The following is a 25,458-nucleotide window of genomic DNA, read 5'->3' as shown; positions in this document are numbered from 1 at the left end:
AATGCAAAAAAATATCAACATACGAAAAAAAAAAAAAGATTTAGGAAAAGAAGTGTGGAAAAGAAGAAAAAAGATAACGAGGGAGAGCTCAGAAGTAATTTATACGTTAAAGGCATCCTTGAATAAAAAGCATTTTAAATTCTTTTTAAAATCGCTTAAGTTATTTTCATCTCTTAACTGTAATGGTAATGAGTTCCAAAGTTGCGGCGCTGATAAAGCCGATATACAGCCCCTTCCCGTGCTGCTACCACCCAGCTCATTGTCTTGATAATTCTTTCCCCATTGTTTTCTGATGCAGGTGGCTGCACCCAGTTCGTTCTCTTCCACTGTTTTCTGGGATAAACTTTACTACGTCAAAAGTATTACAATACCTAAGTTTCAAGTATTTCATTTATTTATTTTTTTCAATACCGTTCTCCCAAGGGAGCTCAGAATGGTTTACTCAATCGTATTTATTCAAGTACTGAAGTATTGTTCCCTGTCTGTCCCAGTGGGCTCACAATCTCTAATGCAGTGGTTCCCAACCCTGTCCTGGAGGAACACCAGGCCAATTGGGTTTTCAGGCTAGCCCTAATGAATATGCATGAAGAAAATTTGCATGCCTATCACTTCCATCATATGCAAATCTCTCTCATGCATATTGATTAGGGCTAGCCTGAAAACCCGATTGGCCTGGTGTTCCTCCAGGACAGGGTTGGGAATCACTGCTCTAATGTACCCGGGGCAATGGGAGGATCAAGTGACTTTCCCAGGGTCACAAGGAGTGCGTGGGATTTGAACCCACAACCTCAGGGTGCCGAGGCTGTAGCTTTAACCACTGCGCCACACTCTGATTATATTGGCAGCTTCCTATACTAATGAACATCATTCCTCTGTAGTGGAAAAAAATTGTTTCAAGCTGTTATTAAATCCCACTGCTTGTTCACACTGCAAGGTCCGTGTTGTGTTTTGCAGATTTTGTGACGTGACATTTGATTTTTTTTTTTTTTTAAAAACCCTCCTCTCTTCTCTCCTCTAGATCGAATGCTCCAGTATTTCAGACTACTCGGAAAAAATTATCAAGGCTAACCACTTGAATAACAGTAAGGCACATCTAAGTATAATTTCCGGAAGTGACTGCTTATGTCTTTCTAAAGGATTCTTTTGCGGGGTTATTTTCCTTGAGAATGATATGTTTGAAGCTTTTTTTCCCCCTCAGGAGTTTTGCTGTGTGCTGCAGAGGTATGCAGTACAGAACCTGCAATCAGTGATGCATGCGGTGTGCGAGGGGGGGGGGGAGGGGATTCGCTCTGTTATCATAGTAAGCCTTGGTGAGGGGAAGTGCATTGAAGCAGAATGGCCACATGGAGACATTTTTTCATTACAAATTATCCTTGTTTCCTTCTTCCAGCGTGGATGTTATTCTGGAGGGCATCTGACAATCTTCCAGCACTGTCCTGGTTTCAGTAGGACTCACTTTCCACTGGAAGACAGGATAGTTAGGTGGGACTGGGGTTCTGAGCCTCACCTGAATGTTTTCATTTCAAATTGAGTTTCATTTGATAGGTGACTATAATGGTTACTACTATTTCTAAAGCGCGCTGTACATTTTAACATACAATAGACAGTCCCTGCTCAGAAGAGCTTACAATCTAATGTAGACAGGACATTTCAGGGTTGGAGAGGTTATAGTGGGTCTAAGTATCTGACAGCAGTGAGGGGGAGTTAAGAGTCGAAAGCAGTTCCCCCCCTCCCTCAAGCAGGGCGCAATCTACATTTAGAGGTCTTTTTATCAAGCTGCGGTAGGGGGGTTTAACGCGTGTAATACCGTGCGTTAAACTGCCTGCCACGTTAGCCGCTAACACCTGCATAGAGCAGGCGTTAGTTTTTTAGCCGGCCGCTAACCCCACTAGCGTGGCTTGATAAAAGGACCCCTTGAAAGGCCCTCCATAAATATGTCATTGGCCTGGGTGGTGGTGGGGGTCCCATGCTTTCCACGGCTTTGCAAATGGAGCCACGGCCACAGATTGGGAAGTGCCCTCTAGATCTATCAGTGAGAAATAAGACAAATGAAGAGTTGTTGGTCTTTGTGTAATTCCTTCCCAGCATATACTGGTCAGTATCAGCCAACAACGCCCTTGAATGATATAGGAGGAAACGATACCTTGAATGTGACCTTTTTCATGACATCCAAGCTGGGTGCAATAGAGACTCCAAACAGGAGAGAGAACTTGCTCAGTCCAAACAGTTATGGCTGGGCCATATTTTGTGAAATATGATGTAACTTGGGATACAATGCTGAGAGTAGATTATTATGATTATTCTTCATTTGAAAATTGTGCTGAAACATTGCCATGCTGTATTGGTTTTAATTTTAATTGCTTATATGATGTTTATGTTTATTTAAGGGGTTTAAGGGCATTTCTTTAAACTGGCAACATATTTTCAGTGCTCTAATTCTATATAACAGCTTCTTGGCACCAAGTCTCCATTATAGATTACGATGAGTATATGTTGGCATTGGTGTACCCTCTTACTTCATGTCAATGGCAGGCCTAAGCTGGCATACCAATGTATCACGTAATAACACAAGAACAGCCCTACTGGGTCAGACCAATAGTCCATGGTCACAAGTACCTTTGCAGAAGCCCAAAGAGTAGCAACATTCCAAAATCTCCAGAGCAGCAAGATTCCGGAATCCCAAATAGTGGCAAGATTCCATGTGGAATCCCAAGGCTGTCTCAATAGCAGATGATAGACTTTTCCTCCAGGAACTTGTCTTAATCTTTTTTAAAACCAGCTACGTTAACCACTCTTACCACATTCTCTGGCAAGTGCTTAATTTATAGATTTCTATATACCAACTGGAAGACATGCACAGGGGGGCGGGAGCGATTGGGCACCGGCACCCAGCCACCTCTCTACCCTCCCTCCCACTGCATGTGTGCCTTCACTTCCCCCCCAGGTGTCAAAGTCGGTCCTCGAGAGCTGCAATCCAGCTGGATTTTCAGGATTTCCCCCATGAATTTGCATGAGCTCTATATTAGCATACAATGAAAGCAGTGCATTCAAATAGATCTCATGCATATTCATTGGAGAACTGGATTGTGGCCCTTGAGGACCGACTTTGACACATCTAGCTCTTCGCTGGCGCAAGCAACAGCACCAACCTGCTGCTCGCGCCAGCATTGGCTCTAACTTTGACATCACTTCCAGGTCCTGCAATTAGGAAGTGATGTCAGAGGGAGAGCCAGTGCCAACACGGGCAGCAAGTTGGTGATGCTCCTTGCACCGGGAAAGTTAAAGAGGTACATGGACGAGAAGGCCGTGCATGTGTGGCAGGGGGGGGTGGTGAAGAGGGCAGGGGAGGGACACTACCATCCCGGGCGCCTCTTACCCTCGCCACGCCACTGCGCCCATGGCCCACACATGCTTCCTCTACATGCATGCCATGCTTGTGGATAAGCACTATAACACGTGGAGGGGCATAATCAAAAGGAACGTCTAAGTCCATTTTCATCTAAGTCGCAAGTCGTCCAAAGTAAAAAAAAAACAGCTTAGGACACATTTTCAAAAAATACGTCCAAATGTTTTTTCGTTTCGAAAATCATCTAACTATATGTCCCGCCGATCTGATCATCCAAGTCGCTAAATCGTCCGTCTTTATCCTTTAGACTGTTGGTGCAGGCATTGGTATTATCCACATTGGACTACTGTAATATTGCCTACTTGGGCGCACCAAAGAAAGTTGTGAAAAATACGGCTGTTTGGACTGAAGAAAAGCGATCATATCAGTCCTTACTACCGATCATTGCACTGGTTGTCAGCGGAGGCACGAGTAATGTTTAAATTTTCATGCCTCTGTTTTAAGTCAGTTTGGGGATTGGCACCTACATACCTTGCTATATAACCCTGTGAGGATAACCAGGAATTGTAACCTATTTGCTTACCCGAAGATTTTAGGCTGCAAACTTAGGTCTTATTTAGACAGGTTGCTTGCTTTTTTTTTTTTTAATTCTTTATTTATATTTTAAACTTATTATCAAGAATCTTGTACAGAATATGATTAAGTCAACATAATAAAAACAAAAAGGTAACATTTATATAACGAAATTACTATTTACTCAATCAATTTTAAAGTCCCAAAATTAAGATCCAAGATGTTCCTGAGTGAGAAAACTATTTAAAAGAAAAAAAGAGATATTCAAGTTACAAATTAGGCGGTCAGATGAGAATGGATCAAGAGTAAATTATACGTTGAGATTTTCTATGTCCCCATCGAGGCGCTTCCTGGAAAGAAATCCTGTCAATTGAGAGGGTTCAAAGAAAATATAATTGCAAGATTTATACTTTACAAATACATTTGCAAGGATATCGTAAAAGAAATGATGCCCCCATTGCAGCGACCCCAGGCTTAAGAAGCAAAAATTCCTTCCTTCGTTTCTGAGATTCCCTTGTCACATCCGGAAATATTTGAACTTTATGTCTATTCTTAAAATAAAGCTGTAATATCCAATTAGGTTGCTTGCTTTTTAAGCAAGCAAACAACTGTCCTGGTTGGGTAATTATATCAGCGGAGCCATGCTTTTAGAAAAGAAATTAAGACAGTATTATTTGACAAATTTATCTCTTAATCTGTGCTTTTATCTTTAATACAATTAATTTTACTCCATTAATTTTTAAAATTTTTAATGTCTTTTTAATATAACAGGCTGTATTCCTTTTCTTATTATTTTGTATTTCACTGATTGTCCAGTTTTTTCTTTTTTGGAAATCGCCTAGAATTCTTTTATTTAAGGCGGTATAGAAAAATAAAGTTATGTTATGTAACGTTTTCGTCCAACTTTCCATCCAAGTCAAAAACGCCTAGAACAAGCCCTGTTGGACGTGGGAGGGGTCTGCAAAGTGATGGACTGAACACCCAGACATGGCACCTAAATAGTGGGGTACCTTACAGGGCATTGCTGTGAGCGTCAAAAAAAAAGGGTGCCATGTCTTCATCTCACTACAGCTCCCTTATAGGTCACGGTGAGCCCCCCAAACCACCTCCAGAATCCCCTAGACCCACTTATCTACCACCCCAATAGCCCTTATGCCTGCAGGAGCCACTTATATGCCAGTACAAAAGGGTTTTGGGGGTGTATAGGGGAGTGCACATGTTTCAATATCAATGCAGTGATTACAGGGGCTTATGGGCATGGGTCCTCCTCTCCATGGGTCCCTAACCCACCCCCAAGACGGCTTAAGATGCCTCTGTGCAGCATGACTAGGCTTTCCTATGCCAGGTTGCCAGGTGATGATGTTTTCAAGTTGTGATTAATATTTTTATAGGGGGGGGTCGGTGATCACTGGGGTAATGTGTGGGGGTCTGTATTATGTGTTTGCAGTGCTTATCTGGTGACTTTAGGTAGGTTTTTGTGACTTAGACCATGTTGCAAATGGTCTAAGTCACAATGTCCAAGTTCCGTCAATTCTGTGCTGTATAACTTTCGGTTATACATGCAGTACGACTAAGTCTAAGCTGCCCCACATCTGCTCAACTCCCGCCCTCGACACTCCTCCTGAAACGCCCCGTTTAGCTATGGTTGTTCAGCGGCATTATGAAGGCCTAGGTCATTTATAAATACGTTTTTATTATTGGCACTTGGACGTATTTTGACAATGTTCGTCCAAATGCCGACTTAGGCCTGTTTTTGGACATTTTTCTCTTTCGATTATGAGCCCCCTAGGGGCTAAGAACATAAGAATAGCCTTCTGGGTCAGACCAATGGTCCATCAAGCCCATTCTCACGGTGGCCAATCCAGGTCCCTAGTACCTGGCCAAAATCCAAAGAGTAGCAAGATTCCATTCAGAATCCCAAGGAATAGCAAGATTCTGGAATCCCAAAGAGTAACAAGATTCTAGAATCCCAAAGAGTACCAACATTCCAAATAGAATCCCAAGGAATAGCAAGATTCCGGAATCCCAAAGAGTAACAAGATTCTGGAATCCCAAAAAGTAGCAACATTCTATACAGAATCCCAAGGAATAGCAACATTCCGGAATCCCAAAGAGTAACAAGATTCCGGAATCCCAAAGAGTAACAAGATTCTGGAATCCCAAAAAGTAGCAACATTCTATACAGAATCCCAAGGAATAGCAACATTCCGGAATCCCAAAGAGTAACAAGATTCTGGAATCCCAAAGAGTAGCAACATTCCATACAGAATCCCAAGGAATAGCAAGATTCCAGAATCCCAAAGAGTAACAAGATTCCGGAATCCCAAAGAGTAACAAGATTCTGGAATCCCAAAAAGTAGCAACATTCTATACAGAATCCCAAGGAATAGCAACATTCCGGAATACCAAAGAGTAACAAGATTCCGGAATCCCAAAGAGTAGCAACATTCCATGCTACCATCCCAGGGCAAGCAGTGGCTTCTCCCCTGTCTTTGTCAATAACAGACTATGGACTTTTCTTCCAGGAAATTGTCCAAACCTTTCACACACCTAAGTGGCGTGTACCTCTGGGAGCCAACTTTTAGAATTGCCCTGTTTGTCTATTCATAACATAACAACATCGCACTTTGTATACCACAAAACCATGTGGATCTTTAAGGTTTACAAGAGGAGCTGGACATCAAACAGCAAGCTATAATTAAACAAATAAAAAAATTGCCAATTATAAAATTTGTCATATAAATAAGCCTTGAGCAGTTTTCTAAAATTCATAGTGGAAGTGGAAAATAATCGGCGAAAAACAGAATCCCAAATGGCTGCTTGATAGGAAAGCAATCTTTTGTAACGGCATCCCCTAACCAATGGAAAATCAAATATTGTTGATATTCGTAAAGAACATCGAGACCTAGAGACATGAAAATGCTCCACTAAATACCCTGGAACCATGCCATTCGACATTATTTAGCGGTTTTTCCTTATTATCCCAAACAGCCCCCTTTCATTCATGCCCGCGTGTTGCTAAAAGCTCATAGCAGCCTGACTTTTACTTTGCCTGATGTGGTCTTTGGATGCATTTCATCTTGCTAAACAGAGCAAAACCCAATTCTTGCAATAAGAAATATTAAGATTTGAAATGGCGTTCATTTATCTCATATGCATTTCGTCTGGATTTTCTTTGTTTTAGTCATAACGATATTTAAGGGCAAAGTGGAGGAGGTGGAACTTCCTGTGGATAAAGTGGACATAATTATCAGTGAATGGATGGGTTACTGTCTCTTCTACGAGTCCATGCTTAACACAGTTATCTTCGCTCGAGACAAATGGCTGGTAGGTTATTCCCTAGAGCTTTTCATGTGCCAGAGAGTCTGTTTTTGAAAAAAAAAATATTTGTTTCTCTTTGATGCTGTGTGCAAGTTTCCACGCTGTCTTCGGTGGTTTATATGCCATCTTCCATCCAGCTTTATCAGTTTTTAAGCCTTGTCATTTGAAGAGTCTCTCACTGAGCGCCATCTACTGGGCCGACCCCTGAGGAAGGCTTCTCCACAGAAGCCAAAACACGGACCGTGTTGGTTCCACAAAATTCACAAGACTTGGACTTTATATAAGGCTTGGTTTTACATAGATGATATGATTTTATGTTATTTTTGTTTATAATAAAAATTGTATTTGTTCCTTAAGGTTGATGTGTTTCAGTCCATGCCCCACTCCTTCTTTGGTTTACCTTGAACAAAATGTTGGCACATTCGGCTCATCGTTTTTGAGACTCTTCATGCAGCATGATGGAAAAGCGATGGGTTCAACAAGCACATTCATTGAAAGAAAACACAAATTCGAAAATAGATTGTGTTAAGGTAGCCATCCCTGAGTCGGCAGTAATATAGGGAATATGCCTCTTTAAGGTAAATGCCACCAGACAAATTTTCACAACGTGTGCCTTGATGATAGGAAGGAGAGTATAAAGGGAGTAAACAAGGTAGGCCATGATGACTCAGTGCATCTGGTTCCAGTTCTGGTTCTGCTAAAATTCAGGCTGGAAATGCAGATTCAGAGAAATCCAAGTTATTTTCTCCAGCGCTGGTAAAAATGGGGGGGGGGGGGGGGGGGCGTATTGTGAAGTTAAACTGCTGAAAAGCGCCATAAGGGAGAAGGGGGAGCTGTGACCCAGAGCAGTGGCTGTGATTGGCAGCTTCAGGAACGGAGGAGTTCACTTTTATCTCACCATAGTTTCCCGGGTCCCAGGAGGTGCCGGGATATTAAAGCCAGTGGGACAGTGGGACGTAAAACGGTGGAAGCTTGCAGGGAGTGTTTGTCTGGTCGTCATATGTGCCATTCAAAATGTGATGTCTTTGTCAGGTGAATAGATTACGAGATCCATTTCCCTACAATTCATCAACAGAAACCCGCAGGGCTGATGTTTCCAGACCGTGCAGCTCTCTACGTGGTGGCAATTGAAGACAGACAGTACAAGGACTTCAAAATTCATTGTAAGTAGCTTTTCAATTCTGGTTTTTTTTTTTTTTTTTTGGAGTGTTTCAGTGTAGTGTGCTTTAGTGCCAGGTGCAAGGCTGTTCCATACTGTGTTAGATTTATTATGAGCTATAAATCAGGTGTATCGAAATGAAAAAGAATTCCCTCAGTGTGGTAGAAAGCATCGTTGTTTTTGCAAACTTCACGAAGAAACCAGATGAAGGAAGACAGTGTAATTCTGAAACGCGTCTTCACGAACACAACCTGACTCCAGAGTCTGATAATGGCTTTGGGACCTATGAGAAGAAATGGGAATCTCCCTGAGCCCCAACAATTTTCCCAAAGACTGTTTTCCCTCCTTATGTCACTAAAGGGTCCTTTTACTAAGCTGCGGTGGAAAGTGATCTTAGCGCACCCTTACGCAGGGTTTTTTTTTTGCATACAAGGGCTATTTGTATTGCAATTGCCAATTTACTATTTTTTTTTCAACTAATGGCCATACGCTAATGTTACCGTTGGAAGGCGGTCATTAAAAATGGTTAAGGTCATATTCGGGCCATATTCTATACATGGCGCCATACGTTAGGCGGCGGTAGGTCACGTACCGTTGCCTAAGCCCTCTTTTATCGAGTCGCGTTAGGGTTTTTTAAAAAAATCGACGGCCGCTGCGGTAAGACCTTTGATGCTCACGGAATTCCTATGACCATCGGAGCTTTTACCGCAGCGGCCGACGATTTTTTAAAAAACCCTAACGCGACTCGATAAAAGCGGGCCTTAATTGTTTCAGTTGGCGTGGCGATTGACCACCTCAAGAAAGTAGGCGCTGGACTCGCATCTTCCACAGCAGGATGCCTAATGGCGCCTTACGCTTAAGTGGGGGTGGTTAGGGGCGGAGCAGGACTTAAGTGCCATTGGGCGCGTCTGCAGTGGAGGTCAGTAAAACGCTGGCCTCCGTTGCAGGTGCCTTAAGATTTTTTTCCTTAGGTGTCGTTAGCCTAAGCACGATTGACATGCAGCCAGCGCCCGTTTGCAAGACGCCGCCAATTTAGCTGCCATTTACAGAATTTGGCTCTTACTGTGCAAGTAGTGCAAACCAATTGGGAACTTGCGACACCCCAGCCCTTTGAAGCTAGCGCTTACTGCAATTTAAGAGGACCAAATCTGCCTATAGGCTCAGTGGCATGGTAAGGGGAGGGGGTGCGGTCCGCCCCGGGCGCGGTCTTCCTATGAGCGCGGTGGCACCCATCCTCCTCTCTGCCACCCCCGCTCCTCTCCTCACCACGTGTGCCACCCCGTACCTTTTTTGGCGTTCTCTCTCTGACGTCAGTTCCAGGACCCGCGCCTAGCAATTGACGTCAAAGGGTGAGTAGCACCGACGTGGGCAGCACGCTGCTTATGCCGGAGAAGTTTAAAAGGTACGGGGAAGGGGGGCGCGCACGCAGCAGGGGGGGGAGGGGGAGGAAGATCTCTCTCATTGGTACAAGTTCAGGATAGGTCAAGTCTCTGATATGAACTGAGGTGGAAAGACAGTGCCCCCCCCCCCAAGCATTTTGCAGTGCCTTTTGCAATGTTCTCCCAGTGAAGATTAAGGAATTATTTCACTAAACGCCAAATTGGAAACAGGAAGTTAATTTACCCTGAATGATAACTAGCTGGATCTAGTTTTAACATTGTCACACCTATGAGACGGCATCAATGCTACACTGACGCTGATAAGGGACGGTGTAACGTGTGGAATACATGAGCAACGCTTATTAAAATAGAACAAAGTAATTAGGTAAAGATAATGCAGTCTGCTTAAGGCTAATGACTGTTTTGACGATGTGTGCTTTCAGGATTATTATGGGCTCATTATTACAAGAATATCAAAACTGTATAGAAAAGATAGTGGAAACTGCAGTTACTATGGAAAAGGCCCTTAGTTGACCCGGGAGCCTGTGTCTGTAAATAGCAATTAGCCCAATTCCAGTTCCATCTGTATCCAAAGAGTTCCTGGTTTTCTTTAACAAATATTGTTTTTTGGGGGAGGGTTCATTTTTGTGTCCTCGTTCCATCAATACCCAGAGGAGGAAGTGACCACAGGTTCATCCACACAGTGCATCCCGGTGGCTTACACTCTGAGGAGGGAAATCTCAGTGAAAAACCAGGTCTCTAGCTATGCAAGTGACTAATTAATGGCTAAAATAAACCCTTCATTAAAACATGCAGAAAGCACACGTTGCAATGATGTTTCCATAACCTCAATTGACCGTTGCCTTGATGAATCTGCTTTGCTTTTTGGTTGTGACCATCTCCGTTCCCTTTCAATTATAATAAAAATTCAACCTACCCCACCAGAGAATAAAAGGACTTCAAAATCCTACAGAAAACATGATTGAATACTAAGCTTTTCAAGCTAGTCAGCGATTTCCAGTGGGCAATTCCACTGAAAATCATGTCTCAGTCCCTCGGCACTCTCTGGGTAGTGGATCTGGGGTGGTCCAGGGGTGAAGCTGGAGGTTTTCCACTGCTACTACCTGGATAACTATCTGGAAAGTCAGGACTGCAAAATCATTGTCCTGATTTGACCAGGAGAATCCAAAAAACACTGTGGAGTGACAATGTTCCACATAAAAGTAAAATAATCCACATAAAAACCTTTAGGACTGCTGAAAGCGTAGGACCAAACACGGTCCATGTTTCGACAAGATAGTCTTCTTCAGGGGTCCCTGAAAGTCCTATGGTAGTAGATACGTGGAGTAACAAGTATGTGGAGAACACGCTGCTTGAAACCAAAGCGTCAGGCTCCCTGCGCTAAAAAATGCTATTGCGGTTTAGTTAAAAAAAAAAAAAAAAGCATATATCTGTAACCGAAAATCCAAAATTATGTGAAATGAGAAATCATTATGCTAAACAAGGGTGATTGTACCCCATATTCCCTGTCTATGCCTCGTTGAGGAATCTTAGACACGTATAAACATTGCTGTCTAATCATTTGTCTCAATGTCCCACAATTGAGCAGTTACTTTGCCATATGAATTTCTTTGATATAGGCTCTTTTGAGTCAAAACACAGCTGCCATCAGGATATGTGGAAGTCACAATAAGCAGAAAAAGATGAAATACCAACCATATGTGGGATGATGGTCAAACAGCCGAATGTGTTCTTATCTAAGCATCTGTTAAGAACATAAGAAGTTGCCTCCACTGGGTCAGACCAGAGGTCCATCACGCCCAGCGGTCCGCTCCCGCGGCGGCCCATCAGGTCTATGACCTGTGAAGTGGTTCCTGACCATTTCTCTAACCTACCTCTACATCTATCTGTAACCCTCAATCCCCTTATCCTTCAGGAATTTATCTAAACCTTCCTTGAAACCCTGTAGTGTGCTCTGGCCTATCACAACCTCCGGAAGCGCGTTCCATGTGTCCACCACCCTCTGGGTAAAAAAGAACTTCCCAGCATTTGTTCTAAACCTGTCCCCTCTCAGTTTCTCCGAGTGATTAATTAATTATTGATTAATTATTGATTAATTATAACAGTTGCTAAAAATTAAATCCATATCACTTTTGTCCTCCCTGCAAAGAAAGGAGAAATCCTGCCTTGGGCCACGCCTCATTAATGCCTCATTCTTTCCAGAGGAGATCCTAAAACTTGAGATTGTGTCGGGGGGGGGGGGGGGTTTCTGTTGCTCCTTTCCGAAACACGTGTGTGCATGTCACAAATGACTGTTTTGCATGCAACACCCCAAATTCTGAAACTAATACTATGCCAGGTCTTTATCTGGACTCGATTTTGTACATTCTGAGAAAAATTAGGAGTAAGGAAAGAGATTCCTACACTGCTTTACATTCCTTCAGTAAGGAGAGAAAGGAACAAAGGAATTCACTGAACGATACTGATTAATGAAAATCATTGAAGGTATTTAGGACTCCCTACAGCCCTGGAGGACCACCAGCCAGTCGGGTTGTCGGGATAAGCCTAATGAATATGCATGAGAGAGATTTGCATATAATGGAGGTGACAGGCATGCACATCTGCCCCATGCATATTCGTTAGGGTTATCCTGAAAGCCTGACTGGCTGGTGGTCCTCCAGGCCAGGGTAGGGAACCGCTGCCCTACATTTTCAGTCCAAGAATGGTAGGAGATTAAAACTAACTCTCCGCTTCCCAAATTCTGGAAGACCTTACTGCTGTTTTAATAATATCTGGCTTTTTTCAACATTTGGTTGTATTTTGATTGATTTCCTCACATTTCAGGGTAAATTTGTTGAGGCCAATGGAGTTGCAGGTCATATGAACCATTGGCAAGTAGGTTAGCCCATGTTGTCAGTAGAACATGGGCTAACCTACTTGCCAATGGTTCATATGACCTGCAACTCCATTGGCCTCAACAAATTTACCCTGAAATGTGAGGAAATCAGTCAAAATACAACCAAATGTTGAAAAAAGCCAGATATTATTAAAACAGCAGTAAGGTCTTCCAGAATTTGGGAAGCGGAGAGTTAGTTTTAATCACTCAAGAAAGTACGAGACAAGCACAGAGGATCTCTGAGGGAAAGGAAGAGATTATAGAACTTAGTGGTTGGAGGTAGATGAGCAGACTGGATAGGCCCTATGGTCTTTATCTGCCATCATTTGCTCTGTTTCTTACTAGTGCCTTTGATTGAATACAGTCTTCAAATTGCAGATAACTAGACTTTAACCCTGCGTTTGCATTGACAGGGTGGGAGAATGTATACGGCTTTGACATGACCTGTATTAGGGATGTTGCCATGAAGGAGCCCCTGGTGGACATTGTAGACCCAAAGCAAGTGGTGACCAATGCCTGTTTAATAAAGGTCTGGTAATATTCCCTAATATTGAACTTTACGTTTGCTTGACAACTCACTTTGAGACCATGTGTGATGCAGTATTTCATCCCTATGGTTATTGTTTCACAGTGATGGCCAGGTCAGAACTTGTAGCTGTTAAAATTGTCTTCACCTGCTTCTCATACAAGGCTCCCATCGCCTCTCAGGGTCTCTCATTCTCATGCCTGCTTCATACGCCTCAGTAAACTTCTGTGGTATCACCACGAGAGCTCCCGTTACTGAGGAGCAGATTGAAAGCTTACAGAGCTGGAGGAGGTCTTTCCAACCTCTTCATTTGGTCCCTTGCTTTTAACTGTGAGCAGAGAAAGGTCTTCCGCTCTGTTTCAAGGGCAAAGGAAGTCTCAACAGAGACGAGTCTTGAACTCTGCTCCAGGATTCTTGCTGAATTATGGTCCAGCGCAGGGTTACCACAGGGCTCCAGAAAAAGGAGGACAGATTGAGACATCCGGGCTTTAGTTCCATTGACAGCAATGGAAGTAAAACCCGGATGTCTCAATCCGTCCTCCTTTTTCTGGAGCCCTATGCTAGCTCTAGTCCAGTGCGCTGAACACATAAACCTCTCCTCCTCCAGATAACTGGCCTACTTTGTTGGATTCTTAAACAAAATCTATTTTTAAGCTGTTATACCAGTGCTATGCTTGCGCAATTAAGCTGGAAACAGGAGGACTGATATGCTAATTAATGTTTGTTTTTTAATTTGATCTAACTGCTTTCCCTGGCATATTTCTGCAGTGCAAGCACTTAATGCCAGAGAAAGATAAAAGGTACTCGCATTGCTAGGTGGTGATGTTTAGTGAATTCATTATTTTCTGATTAGAATTATCTGCAGAGAGAAGAAATATTTCTCAACTGATTTCGCAGTCTGTGCCTTGAAATTCATACACTGCATGCACCAAGACGCTCACATACTTCCTGTTCATGCATGCTCACAGCTCACGTTAACCCGCAGTTCTATTGCGAATGCTATAACATAATGATTTATTTGTATATCGCACAATGCCTTTCGGTTCTAGGGGGTAAGAGAAGGAATTGATAACATTTAAGAAAAGGTATTCCATAAATATTCCTAACTCTCCTAGACAGGAGCATAATCTATGCTAAACAACCTTTAAAGATGAATTATAGGAAATAAAAGTACATAAGATGAAAGAGTACATTGGTTAGAGTCAATAAAGGAAGAAAGAATGAAAGGGAGGAACCATTAGGCCAGGGGTGTCAAGGTCCATCCTCGAGGGCCGCAATCCAGTCGGTTTTCAGGATTTCCCCAATGAATATGCTTGAGATCTATTTGCATGCACTGCTTTCATTGTATGCTAATAGATCCCATGCATATTCATTGGGGAAATCCTGAAAACCCAACTGGATTGCGGCCCTCGAGGAGGGACTTTGACACCCCTGCATTAGGCAATAAAATTCAAATAATAAAATTAAAAGAACAAGGGTGAAGCGTAAAGAAATAAAATTAAAATAATTCATAAACTTGAATAATAGAAGAACAAAAAATCAAGAAGTCTGACTGAAGTCCAGGCTTGAAATTATTTCTGTGGCTTGGCCGCCGAGTCCCAGAAGCAGACGTCAGATCCGACGCCTCAGCATATCTCAAGCCAAACCGACGCTGGCGATCCCAAGCCACACGGGAGTCCAAAGAGCAGATCAAGGAAGGAAGCTAAGCCACTGGAGATCCCTCGAAGCGATGGAGCAATGGCGACGCCAGTGGAAGACGCGCTGCAGCAAACCACCCTCACCAGAGACCCAGGAAGCCGGAGAAGACTGCCTAGAAATTATAGTGTGAATATAAATACTTCCCCCCACCTTTTTAAAAAAAAAATCGTATTGCGGTTTTTTAGCATCTGCCACAGTGGTAACAGCTCTGACGCTCGTAGTGCTCCTCGAAAAGGTGAACATGTCCGAGGAAATCCAGATGTCTGGTAACCCTATACAGGGCTGGCTCAACAAGTTGTGGTGTCCTGTGCCAACCTCTGCTTTGGCATTTGGAGCTAATCTTGCAATATGAATTACACAGATATCAGAACAAATATCTCAAGAATGGCCACACATCAGAAGAAATTCAACATTGTCGCTTAAATGGCATTGCTTAGCCAGTTTTTGGACTTAAAAGTATTCCATGCATTTAGTCCTAGAGACCTTTCTCCTCCTTAAATGAGCACTTTCTCAAATTCTGACAACACTGGAACAATGGGCCAAAAAGTGGCAAATGAGCTTCAACATAGGGAAATGCAAGGTCATGCATATAGGGAAAAAGAACTCGATGTTCACTTACAAAATGGGGGGGATCACCGCTAGGGGTGAGCAACCTTGAAAGAGACCTGGGAGTAATGGTGGACACAACATTAAAGGCGTCGGCGCAGTGCGCCACAGCCTCAAGGAAAGCAAACAAAATGTTGGGTATCATTAAAAAGGGTATCACGACCAGGACGAAGGAAGTCATCCTGCCACTGTATTGCGCAATGGTGCAACCGCACCTGGAGTACTGTGTTCAGTACTGGTCGCCGTCCCTCAAGAAGGACATGGCAGTACTTGAGAAAGTTCAGAGAAGAGCAACTAAACTAATAAAGGGCATGGAGGACCTCTCATATACTGACAGATTGAAAAAGCTGGGGCTTTTCTCCCTGGAAAAGCGGAGACTTAGAGGAGACATGATAGAAACCTTCAAGATCATGAAAGGTATAGAAAAAATAGACAGGGACAGATTTTTCAAATTAAGGGGAACCACAAGTACAAGGGGGCACTCAGAGAAATTGAAAGGGGAGAGGTTTAGAACAAACGCCAGGAAGTTCTTCTTCATACAGAGGGTGGTGTATACATGGAACGCGCTACCGGAGGATGTGATAAGCAGGAGCACGCTACAGGGCTTCAAAGAAGCTTTGGATAGGTACTTGGAGGACAAAGGGATAGAAGGGTACAGATAAGAGTAGAGGTAGATTATAGGGACAGGTTTAGTGGTAAGCTATAAAATTAGTCAGGGACCACTTCTCAGGCAATAGGCCTGATGGGCCGCCGTGGGTGCGGACCGCTGGGCAAGATGGACTTATGTTCCTATGTTCTTATGTTTTGCCATGTGTACCATCTGTGCACATGCAGACTCCACACCCTCCCTCCAGCAGGTCCACCCGTAGTGCTTGGCAAGCTCCAACCACAGCCAATAGGAAGACAGCAAGCAGGTCAATTCCAAAGTAGAAATGTAAACCCTGAGCTGTCTCTTTTGATTGGCCACTTCTGGTTATATTCTATTCCCAGCTAGTTTCAGACCATCCATTAAAACTACTATTATAATGGCATGCCATTCTAACATATTGTACCTTTTTAATGTAAATCTGATAGAATACACAGCAATTATTCGTTCATTTAGAACAGGGGTAGGCAATTCTGGTCCTCGAGAGCCACAGGGTCAGGTTTTCAGGGTATCCACAATAAATATGCATCTCAAGGAGGCAGTGCATGCAAATCCATCTCATACATATTCATAGTGGATATCCTGAAAATCTGGCCTGTCTGTAGCTCTCGAGGACTGGAATTGCCTACCCCTGATCTAGAAAATTCCCAGATGGAGTTACCATATTGCTCCAGAAAAAAGAGGACAGATTCAGATATCCGTTTTTTACTTCCATTGGCAGCAATAGAATTAAGGAGGATGGATAGAGACTTCTGGGTTTTACTTCCATTGAAAGCAATAGAAATCTTTTTGGGGGAGTCATATGGTATCCCTAATCCCAGACCAACCAATAAAACTTCCCCAATGGGTGCCAAGAAAGATATTTCATTTCACAACTCCTCAGCAAACATAGCGTCAAAAATGTCAGCCAGATTATACCTTACATCACTTGACAGCTCAACATACATTTTTTTTGTTCAAATTCAAGTGTCTCATCTGTGTCAGCATAGTAGATGATGGCAGATAAAGACCCAAATGGTCCATCCAGTCTGCCCAACCTGATTCAATTTAAATTTTTTTTAATTTTTTCTTCTTAGCTAATTCTGGGCAAGAATTCAAAGCTCTACCCAGTACTTTGCTTGGGTTCCAACTTCCGAAATCTCAGTCAAAGCTCTACCCAGTACTTTGCTTGGGTTCCAACTTCCGAAATCTCAGTCAAAACCTACTGCAGCCCATCTACACCCTCCCAGCCATTGAAACCCTCCCCAGCCCATCCTCCCCCAAACGGCCATATACAGACACAGACCGTGCAAGTCTGCCCAGTACTGGCCTTAGTTCAATATTTAATATTATTTTCTGATTCTAAATCTTCTGTGTTCATCCCACGCTTCTTTGAACTCAGTCACTGTTTTACTCTCCACCACCTCTCTCGGGAGCGCATTCCAAGCATCCACTACCCTCTCCGTAAAGTAGAATTTCCTAACATTGCCCCTGAATCTACCACCCCTCAACCTCAAATTATGTCCTCTGGTTTTACCATTTTCCTTTCTCTGGAAAAGATTTTGTTCTACGTTAATACCCTTCAAGTATTTGAACGTCTGAGTCATATCTCCTTTCCTCTAGGGTATACATATTCAGGGCTTCCAGCCTCTCCTCATACGTCTTCTGGCGCAAGCCTCCTATCATTTTTGTCAGATGCTCTACTCTCCTGTTCGTAGACACTGTGCGAAACTATACAGAACCCAGAGGCTTACCATCCCTAGCGTTACCAGATTTTACATATGCAAAATCTGGACACCCCCCCCCTGGACCCCCTCCCCCTGAACTCACTCAGTTCCACCCATCCCTGCCCCGTTAAGCCTACACTACATCCCAGCCTCACCCTAGTCCCACCCTCTCAGCCTGGACAAAGTGCCAGGTTTTGAAAAGCCACCCGGACATGTTGCTTGCCCAAAGCTTCCCTCTGACGCAGCTTCCTGTTTCCGCCTGGGCGCATGGTGGGGTGGGGCGGGGCGGGGCAGGGGGCCCAGTGTACTTGTGTGCCTAGGGGCCCTCGACGAATTAATCCTGCCCTGCTATCAACTGCTTCAGAGCCCTTCTAAACCATTCAAATCATTCTCCATTTTTCTGTATTCTCACTTCCTCTCATACCTCTCACCTAGTCCCTGTTGTTCATCTCATCCCTGCTCCATTTATTAGTCCTCACTATCTCTCCACCGAATCCCTGTTCCCACTCTTTTACTCTACCCGGTCCCCGAGTCCTCAATTACAATCCTACCCAAGCCATGAGCCTGTAAACCCAAAGAATCCTATAATCTTCATTCTTCTTGTGGCCTTCCACATTTGCAGAGTTCCAGCAAATATCAGAGTCCCTCTTCTCCCACATCCCCATGTCCTTGCTCTCTACTAGAGAATGACATGGGGGACAAATTTCCCCCCGTCCCCGTGGGAGCTCATTTTCCCGTCCTGGTGAGTTCTTTTCCTATCCCTGCCCCAGCTCTGTCCTCATCTGCAAAAGCCTCAAAGTGAAGGCATTTGTTCAGTACTGGGGACGCTCAAACACTCAAGGCACCTAGGACTGAAAAGATGGCAGATAGATTGTAATGATGGATTTAGTAAATTCAGGAGGATTGATTGATTGGTTTATTTAAATATTTCCATCCTGCCTAATTTTATAATTTTTAAATTTGCAAATGCAAATACATGCACTTAAATAATGGTTCTAAAATTACTTCTCTCCCCCCCCCCCCCCATGCAAAAGTACATTATGATAACAAGACCTCATGTGCTTCCACATGACGGATGGGGCATGTTTTGGGATGGATTTTGGGTAACGCATGTAATTCATAAAATATGGTGCAGTTCTGCCCTTCTCCTGAGTACACATAAGTGTCTTGGGCTCCATTTTTTCTGTGATTTCAGCTGCTTCTGTGGGATAATTTAATAAAGATAATTAGGCACCTGCATGCCACCCCCATCCTAGGTAACCAGCTTTAAAATTACCCTCCATGTCCGGTTTTGGTTACCATTAAAAGACATCTACTTTAAAACAATTTCACAATCTCCAGGGCCAGTACTGCAGATGGTTTAAATCACTCCCTGTTTCTCTTTCTGGACCTGATTAAATTAGCAACCTTCCCCTCACCTTTCTGGAGTCTGTGCTGTGCTACAGAAGAGTTCATTTAAATTGTGAATTTATTACACTGGCAACCTCTGTCTATTTTGCATCTCTCATTATTATTCACGTGTTTGCTTCATCTTGTCATGTTAGCCATGTAACGAGGCCGATGGCATTAATAGGAAGTGGTCCATCACGGCCCCTCTGCTCTGTGTTCGATCTCATTTTGTTGTACATCATCTCTTGTGGAGTAATTCTGCCTGAACTGTCTTGATTTTTAAATAGGAAGTGGATATTTACACCGTGAAGACCGAAGAGCTGTCATATATATCTGCATTCTGTCTCCAAGTTCAGCGGAATGATTACATTCATGCCTTGGTCACTTATTTTAACATTGAGTTTACAAAGTGCCATAAGAAAACTGGGTTTTCCACAGGTAAGTCCTTCGGTTTGGTTTCCTGATGGGCTCTTTAAATACCTGCTCTTTTTTGCCTGCAGAAGTCCCCTTGGAACAATGCTTTCGAAAATGGCACAGTGCTGGCATTTGTCATTATATTCCAAAAGTGAATTATCTGACATGTATATTGCAGTCATGTTCAGACATTATCATTCTGTGGCATGCTTCAGCAAACAAGCCACAGTTGTGCACAGATTGGGGGAGGGGGGGGGGTTCTACATGAGGAGCCACTGAAAAGTTCTCAGCCCAATGAGGAAGAGAATGATGTGGAGCCATGAAACTTACGAGTTATTCCACACTTTTCAATGATATGACATGAAATGAAAAATGTCAAGAAAAGTGTGGAATAACTCGTAAGTTTCCTGGCTCCACATCATTCTCTTCTTGGCTGGGCTGAGAACTTTCCAGTGGCTCCTCGTATTGCAATGTCATAATGCCTCATTCCACCAATGCCTAAAAGCCAACCTCATCAGTGGTGTCACAATGGCTTGGTTTCCCTCTACTTGTGCCCATTTACTAGATGCATTTGCCTCATTGAAACAAAGAGTGGAATAACTCATAAGTTTCATGGCTCCACATCATTCTCCTCTTGACTGGGCTGAGAACTTTTCAGTGGCTCCTCGTATTGTGATGTCATAATGCCTCATTCCACCAATGCCTAAGAGTCATCCTCATCGGTGATGTCACAATGCCTCATTCCACCAATGCCTAAGAGCCAGCCTCATCGGTGATGTCACAATGCCTCATTCCACCAATGCCTAAGAGCCAGCCTCATCGGTGATGTCACAATGGCTTGGTTTCCCTCTACTTGTGCCCATTTACTAAATGCATTTGCCTCATTGAAACGAAGAGTGGAATAACTCATAAGTTTCATGGCTCCACATCGTTCTCTTCTTGGTTGGGCTGAGAACTTTTCAGTGGTCCCTCCTATTGTGATGTCATAATGCCTCATTCCACCAATGCCAAAGAGTCATCCTCATCGGTGATGTCACAATGGCTTTGGTTTCCCTATACTTGGGCCCATTTACTAGATGCATTTGCCTCATTGAAACGAAGAGTGGAATAACTCATAAGTTTCATGGCTCCACATCGTTCTCTTCTTGGTTGGGCTGAGAACCTTTCAGCGACCCCTCATAAATAGTGTTCACAGTTAGGCGCTGAGAAGATCGCACCAAGTGCCAATTTCACAAAGGTCACTCAGCACGAAGCAACCTTTATAGAGCAGCACATTGCACGGATTCCCATACCCAACTCTGTTGAAACCTGGTGGCTCACAACCAATGGCAGTTGGGTGCATAAATGACCCTATTCTATAACATTGTGACTACATTTTGCGAACACCTCTGACCTGTTCAACTATATCAACTGGAACACCTCCATAAATCATTTGATGAACCAATGACTTGATTTTATATATTGTATACTCTATAAAAAATGGGTAACCAGTTCAATGTTTCCACTACAAGATTTATATATGCTGACGTAGACATACTATCGATTAACCTCACCACTTGTACACGTGACATTCACTAGCCAATTAAGGTTGGACGTTTATGTCCTGAAGTGAACGAAGTTCAGACCACCAGTACAGTTCTTATTTAGGACACAAATTCAAAAGGGCCTGGGATAGGCACGTGGGATTTCTCGGAAAGAGAAAGAGATAATAGTTACTGCGGATGGGCAGACTGGATGGGCCATTTGGCCTTTATCTGCCATCATGTTTCTATTACCATAAAGCTCTATGACCTCACAATGCAGGTGTACAGAGCCTTGGCCTATAAGGAGAGGAGATGCAAATGTTAAGAGCCTTAGCCAATAGGGAGAGCAGGAGATAGTGGATGCTGCGGATGGGCCATTTGGCCTTTATCTGCCATCATGTTTCTTTGTTTCTATATCTTAAGACTCCTGGAAATGGGATGCTGGAGGTTGTAGTATAATATCTTTTCTGGATCTTTTTATGAGCTGGCAATTAAATTAATCGGTTCCATAATGATTCCAGGCTGCACGTCTGAATTGCCCTGGTAGGCAATCTTTGAAAACTATGAATCCAATACCGGAGGAGACTGACTTCCCTTTCTTTACAGAGAAAACTAGTGGTCAACCTAAAATAAACTCACATTCCACGGCATACATTCACCAGTGAAATTTTACTTGTAGACATTAAAATTGCAACGAGAGTAGGTGATGCATGATAAATACAGTGGTGCCTCGCATAACGGACGCCTCGTACAGCGAACGCTGCGCATAACGAACTTTTTGTCTTGCTCCCTATAACGAACTTCGTTTCACACAACGAAGTCGCCCGAGGGGCCCGGGGGGGGGCGGAACTACTCTCGCCGCTTCCTAATGTGAGCCGGGAACAGCAGCACCCTCCTGTCTGAATGCAGTGTTCCATCATCTCCCTCCACCTTACCTTAGATGCCGAGTTTTCCGGCTTTCTTTTTCGGCCAGCCACACACTTTCAAAGAGCAGCACATGCGCGCATGCTCTGTTGTTCAATCTTCTCCTCTGACGCAACCGGAAACCGGAAGTTGCAGGAGAGGAGAACATTGATCAACTCCAGCAGCTGCGCGTGCACAGCTTTTTGAAAGCGTGCGGCTGGGTGAAAAAGAAAGCTGGCAAACTCTGCATATAAGGTGAGGTGGAGGGAGGGAAATGTAGGGCTGCAGAACGAATTATTTTGTTTTACATGTATTCTTATGGGAAAACGCGTTTCACACAACGAACGTTTCACATAACAAACTTGCTCCTGGAACGGATTAAGTTCGTTGTGTGAGGCACCACTGTATAGCAGATCCGTCTCTCTGAAACATCCCCAGGAGCCTGCAGCCTATAAAAATGTCTAATAGCCTATCTTTCTAGTCTTGTCACGAGTGAGTCTTTTCAGGTTCTTTCAATTGTTTATTCCACATTATCGGGAGTAAAGCAGATTTTTAAGCAGCTGATCTGCGAGTTTCAGTATTAAGTAGAGGGCGATTAATGTCTGATCATTTGCGGCCTGAGAGTAATGGCAGCTGTTGCTGTTCTCTACGTGGCAGACATGGGGTGCTATGAACGGAAGAATCCAGACCACCCCCTAGTGAGCTGTCTACACCGAGATCACAAATCACTGTACTGCAGTTCAACCCTGGAAAGACTGGTATTACAGTGAATGCCACAGGAAAAGGTTTTTGGGTTTCAGATTTTCCGTTGAATATAGAATGCATTTTCCATTTATCTCGGTAGATACAAGGGGTATAGATATAGACACGGGGCAAAAAGATGTGGACCCACAAAAGCAACAGACACCTCTAACTCCCTCTTCTATAAAGCCGCCCTAACCCCGAAGCCCTTCATATCGCTATGGGCTTCGGGGCCATTACTGTGCGGCTTTGAAGAAGAGGGGGTAAGAGTCTATAATGCCGGTTGTAGAGGTCTTTTTAAGTATATAAAAAGTATAACAGATAACATTCATCATTAAGTATAGTTAGATTTCATGTTTAGTTGAGCTGGGTGTGTGATAACAGGCCCATAGGGGAATACTCCAGGGAGGGCCTGATTGGAGTCTTTGGGGGTTCTGAGGGGTGGGAGGGTGATGATGGGTGGACTGACAGCACAGATGTCACCTTTCAAGAGAGGCCCAGGAACATCAGACCATGACAATAAAATAAGCCCAGCTTTCTGCTGGGATTATTTTTCCAGGTATAAAGCTGCTTGTGGTACTCATTGCAAGCTGCATTATGGAATTTACATAGTAATGAGTTGTTTTGCTTGCATTTGCATTCTTTGTATCTCATTACTAAGCAAGTATAGAGAATGACACGGGGACAAATTATTCCCCGTACCCGAGGGAACCTCCTGTGCCGTCCCGGCAAGTTCTTTTCCTGTCACTGCCCCATTCCTGCAAGCTCCGTCCTCATCTGCATAAGCCTCGAACCCTTTAAAATCCTAAGTAGCAACATGCTAGAGCTCAGGTTGTGATGTCATAATGCCTCATTCCACCAATGCCTAAGCTCCGTTCTCGTGAATCATAAGTGCTCGAGGCTTCTGCGGTTAAGGCTGAGCTTACAGGAATGGGACAGGGACAAATTTGTCCCCGTGTCATTCTCTAGCTAAGCACTCTGCAGGAGCGTAAAATACCCTGCAATAGGTGACCGATATTTGTGTTGGAACCCTTCAAAACATGATAAAGAGCAAATATAGCCCATTAAGACCATAATACAGCTTGACAACTACCCCCCTTCAGTACCGTTTCCTAGTTGCTCCCGGCGCTAGTAGCAGAATAGACCGACAGTGAAGCCATCGGACCGCCAGAAACCACCCCATCCTCTCCCCTGCCACCCTCTATGTCCGAAGACCTCTGTTCAATGTGTGTGAAACATGCCCGGCTCTGCTTCTCGTCTACTGCCAACATTTCCAGTTCCACACTGAAATCTCTTCTCAGACACTTCTTTCCCTTGCTCTGCAGGTTGTCCTGAAGAGTTCACACCTTCGGTGGTTGATCTACAAGGTGCCACCAGCCTGTGTCATCGTTGATTTTCATTGCTGAGGGTTTGTTTATTCTCACTTACCTCTCTCCTTTCTCACATAAATCTCAGCTCCAGATGCACCATATACACACTGGAAGCAGACAGTTTTCTACCTGGAGGATTACTTGACAGTAAGGAGAGGCGAGGAAGTCTTTGGGACTATATCAATGAAGCCCAATGCGAACAATGCTGTGAGTATTTGCTTCATTTCCTTGACTCCTTCCTCTAGCTCAGGGTGAGTTTCATGTCAGATCTCAGCCGACCATTTATATGGGGCTCTACAGTCTCCACAAGAAAAATAGTGGATAAAAACCCATAGTACCTGGATAGATACAGGAAAAAAAGACCAATATGTATAAGAATGAGAATAAAAAGTGTCTTTATGGGATAAAAATCTCTACCACGGCTTTGTAAAAGCCAGTGAAAGAGTTTAAAGCTACAAAAACATATTAAACACCACAGGAGAAAAGAATAAACATGCAGTCAAATATTTATGCTACTTACAATATTTCCCGGGTTATAGACATATACCCCATTCCTTCAGAGGTCTTCAGCAAGCTCACGCTCATGGGAGTGTGTGGTGCAGTGCTTAGAACTACTGCCTCCACACCCTGAGGTTGTAGGTTCAAATCCCACACAGTTCCTTGTGACCCTGGGCAAGTCACTTAATCCCCCCCCCATTGCCCCAGGTCCGTTAGATAGATTGTGAGGGGAAAAATGCTTGAGTACCTGAATGTAGACCATGTCTCTGTCCAGCAAAGGATTTTTTACTTCTCATTTTCTCTGTTCAATGGAGGATTTGCCTTTTCTTTTCCAGGAACGTACCCAGGTAGGGTTGATCTCAGTTAGGGCTCTGGTCTTTGACCTGGGGGCCGCTGCAGCTGGGCGCGATAGACCACTGGTCTGATCCAGCAGCGGCAATTCTTCCATCTTATGGTGGACAGACCATATCATGAGTGTGGATGGGCAGACTAGATGTGCCATTTGTCCTTTATCTGCCGTCATGTTTCTATGTTACTCAATACAAATGAGGAAAAGGCCTGAATAGAGCTGCAATAAAGAAAATATAGTTCCTTATCCTAGAGTTCTCGAGCACCTACCAGAAACCCAAGAAAATGCAGTATATACAGGGTCTGGGGTTTTTTTTAAATCTTGCAAGGGGTCACCACAATGACCAATGCCGCTATTGGTCATTTTAAAAAGTGCTTCTCCCAATCAAGAATTTAACCCCCCTCCCCCCTTTTAC

General features: G+C 43.7%; 1 protein-coding gene across 1 annotated transcript in view; it reads left to right on the top strand.

Moving 5' to 3' along the window:
- PRMT8 (protein arginine methyltransferase 8) overlaps positions 1–25,458 on the top strand; it is a 72,397-nt gene that overhangs the window by 42,778 nt on the left and 4,161 nt on the right. Inside the window, exons 4-9 of the mRNA XM_033952858.1 lie at positions 1,019–1,082; positions 7,104–7,246; positions 8,316–8,403; positions 13,088–13,203; positions 19,533–19,683; positions 24,282–24,403. Of these exons, the coding sequence (XP_033808749.1) occupies positions 1,019–1,082; positions 7,104–7,246; positions 8,316–8,403; positions 13,088–13,203; positions 19,533–19,683; positions 24,282–24,403 (684 nt within the window). The remainder of the gene's footprint in view (positions 1–1,018; positions 1,083–7,103; positions 7,247–8,315; positions 8,404–13,087; positions 13,204–19,532; positions 19,684–24,281; positions 24,404–25,458) is intronic.

This window comes from Geotrypetes seraphini, chromosome 7, assembly GCF_902459505.1.
Source record: "Geotrypetes seraphini chromosome 7, aGeoSer1.1, whole genome shotgun sequence".
Lineage (NCBI taxonomy): Eukaryota > Metazoa > Chordata > Amphibia > Gymnophiona > Dermophiidae > Geotrypetes > Geotrypetes seraphini.
Note: the sequence above shows the minus strand (reverse complement) of the source record. Positions and strands in the feature narration are given on the sequence as shown.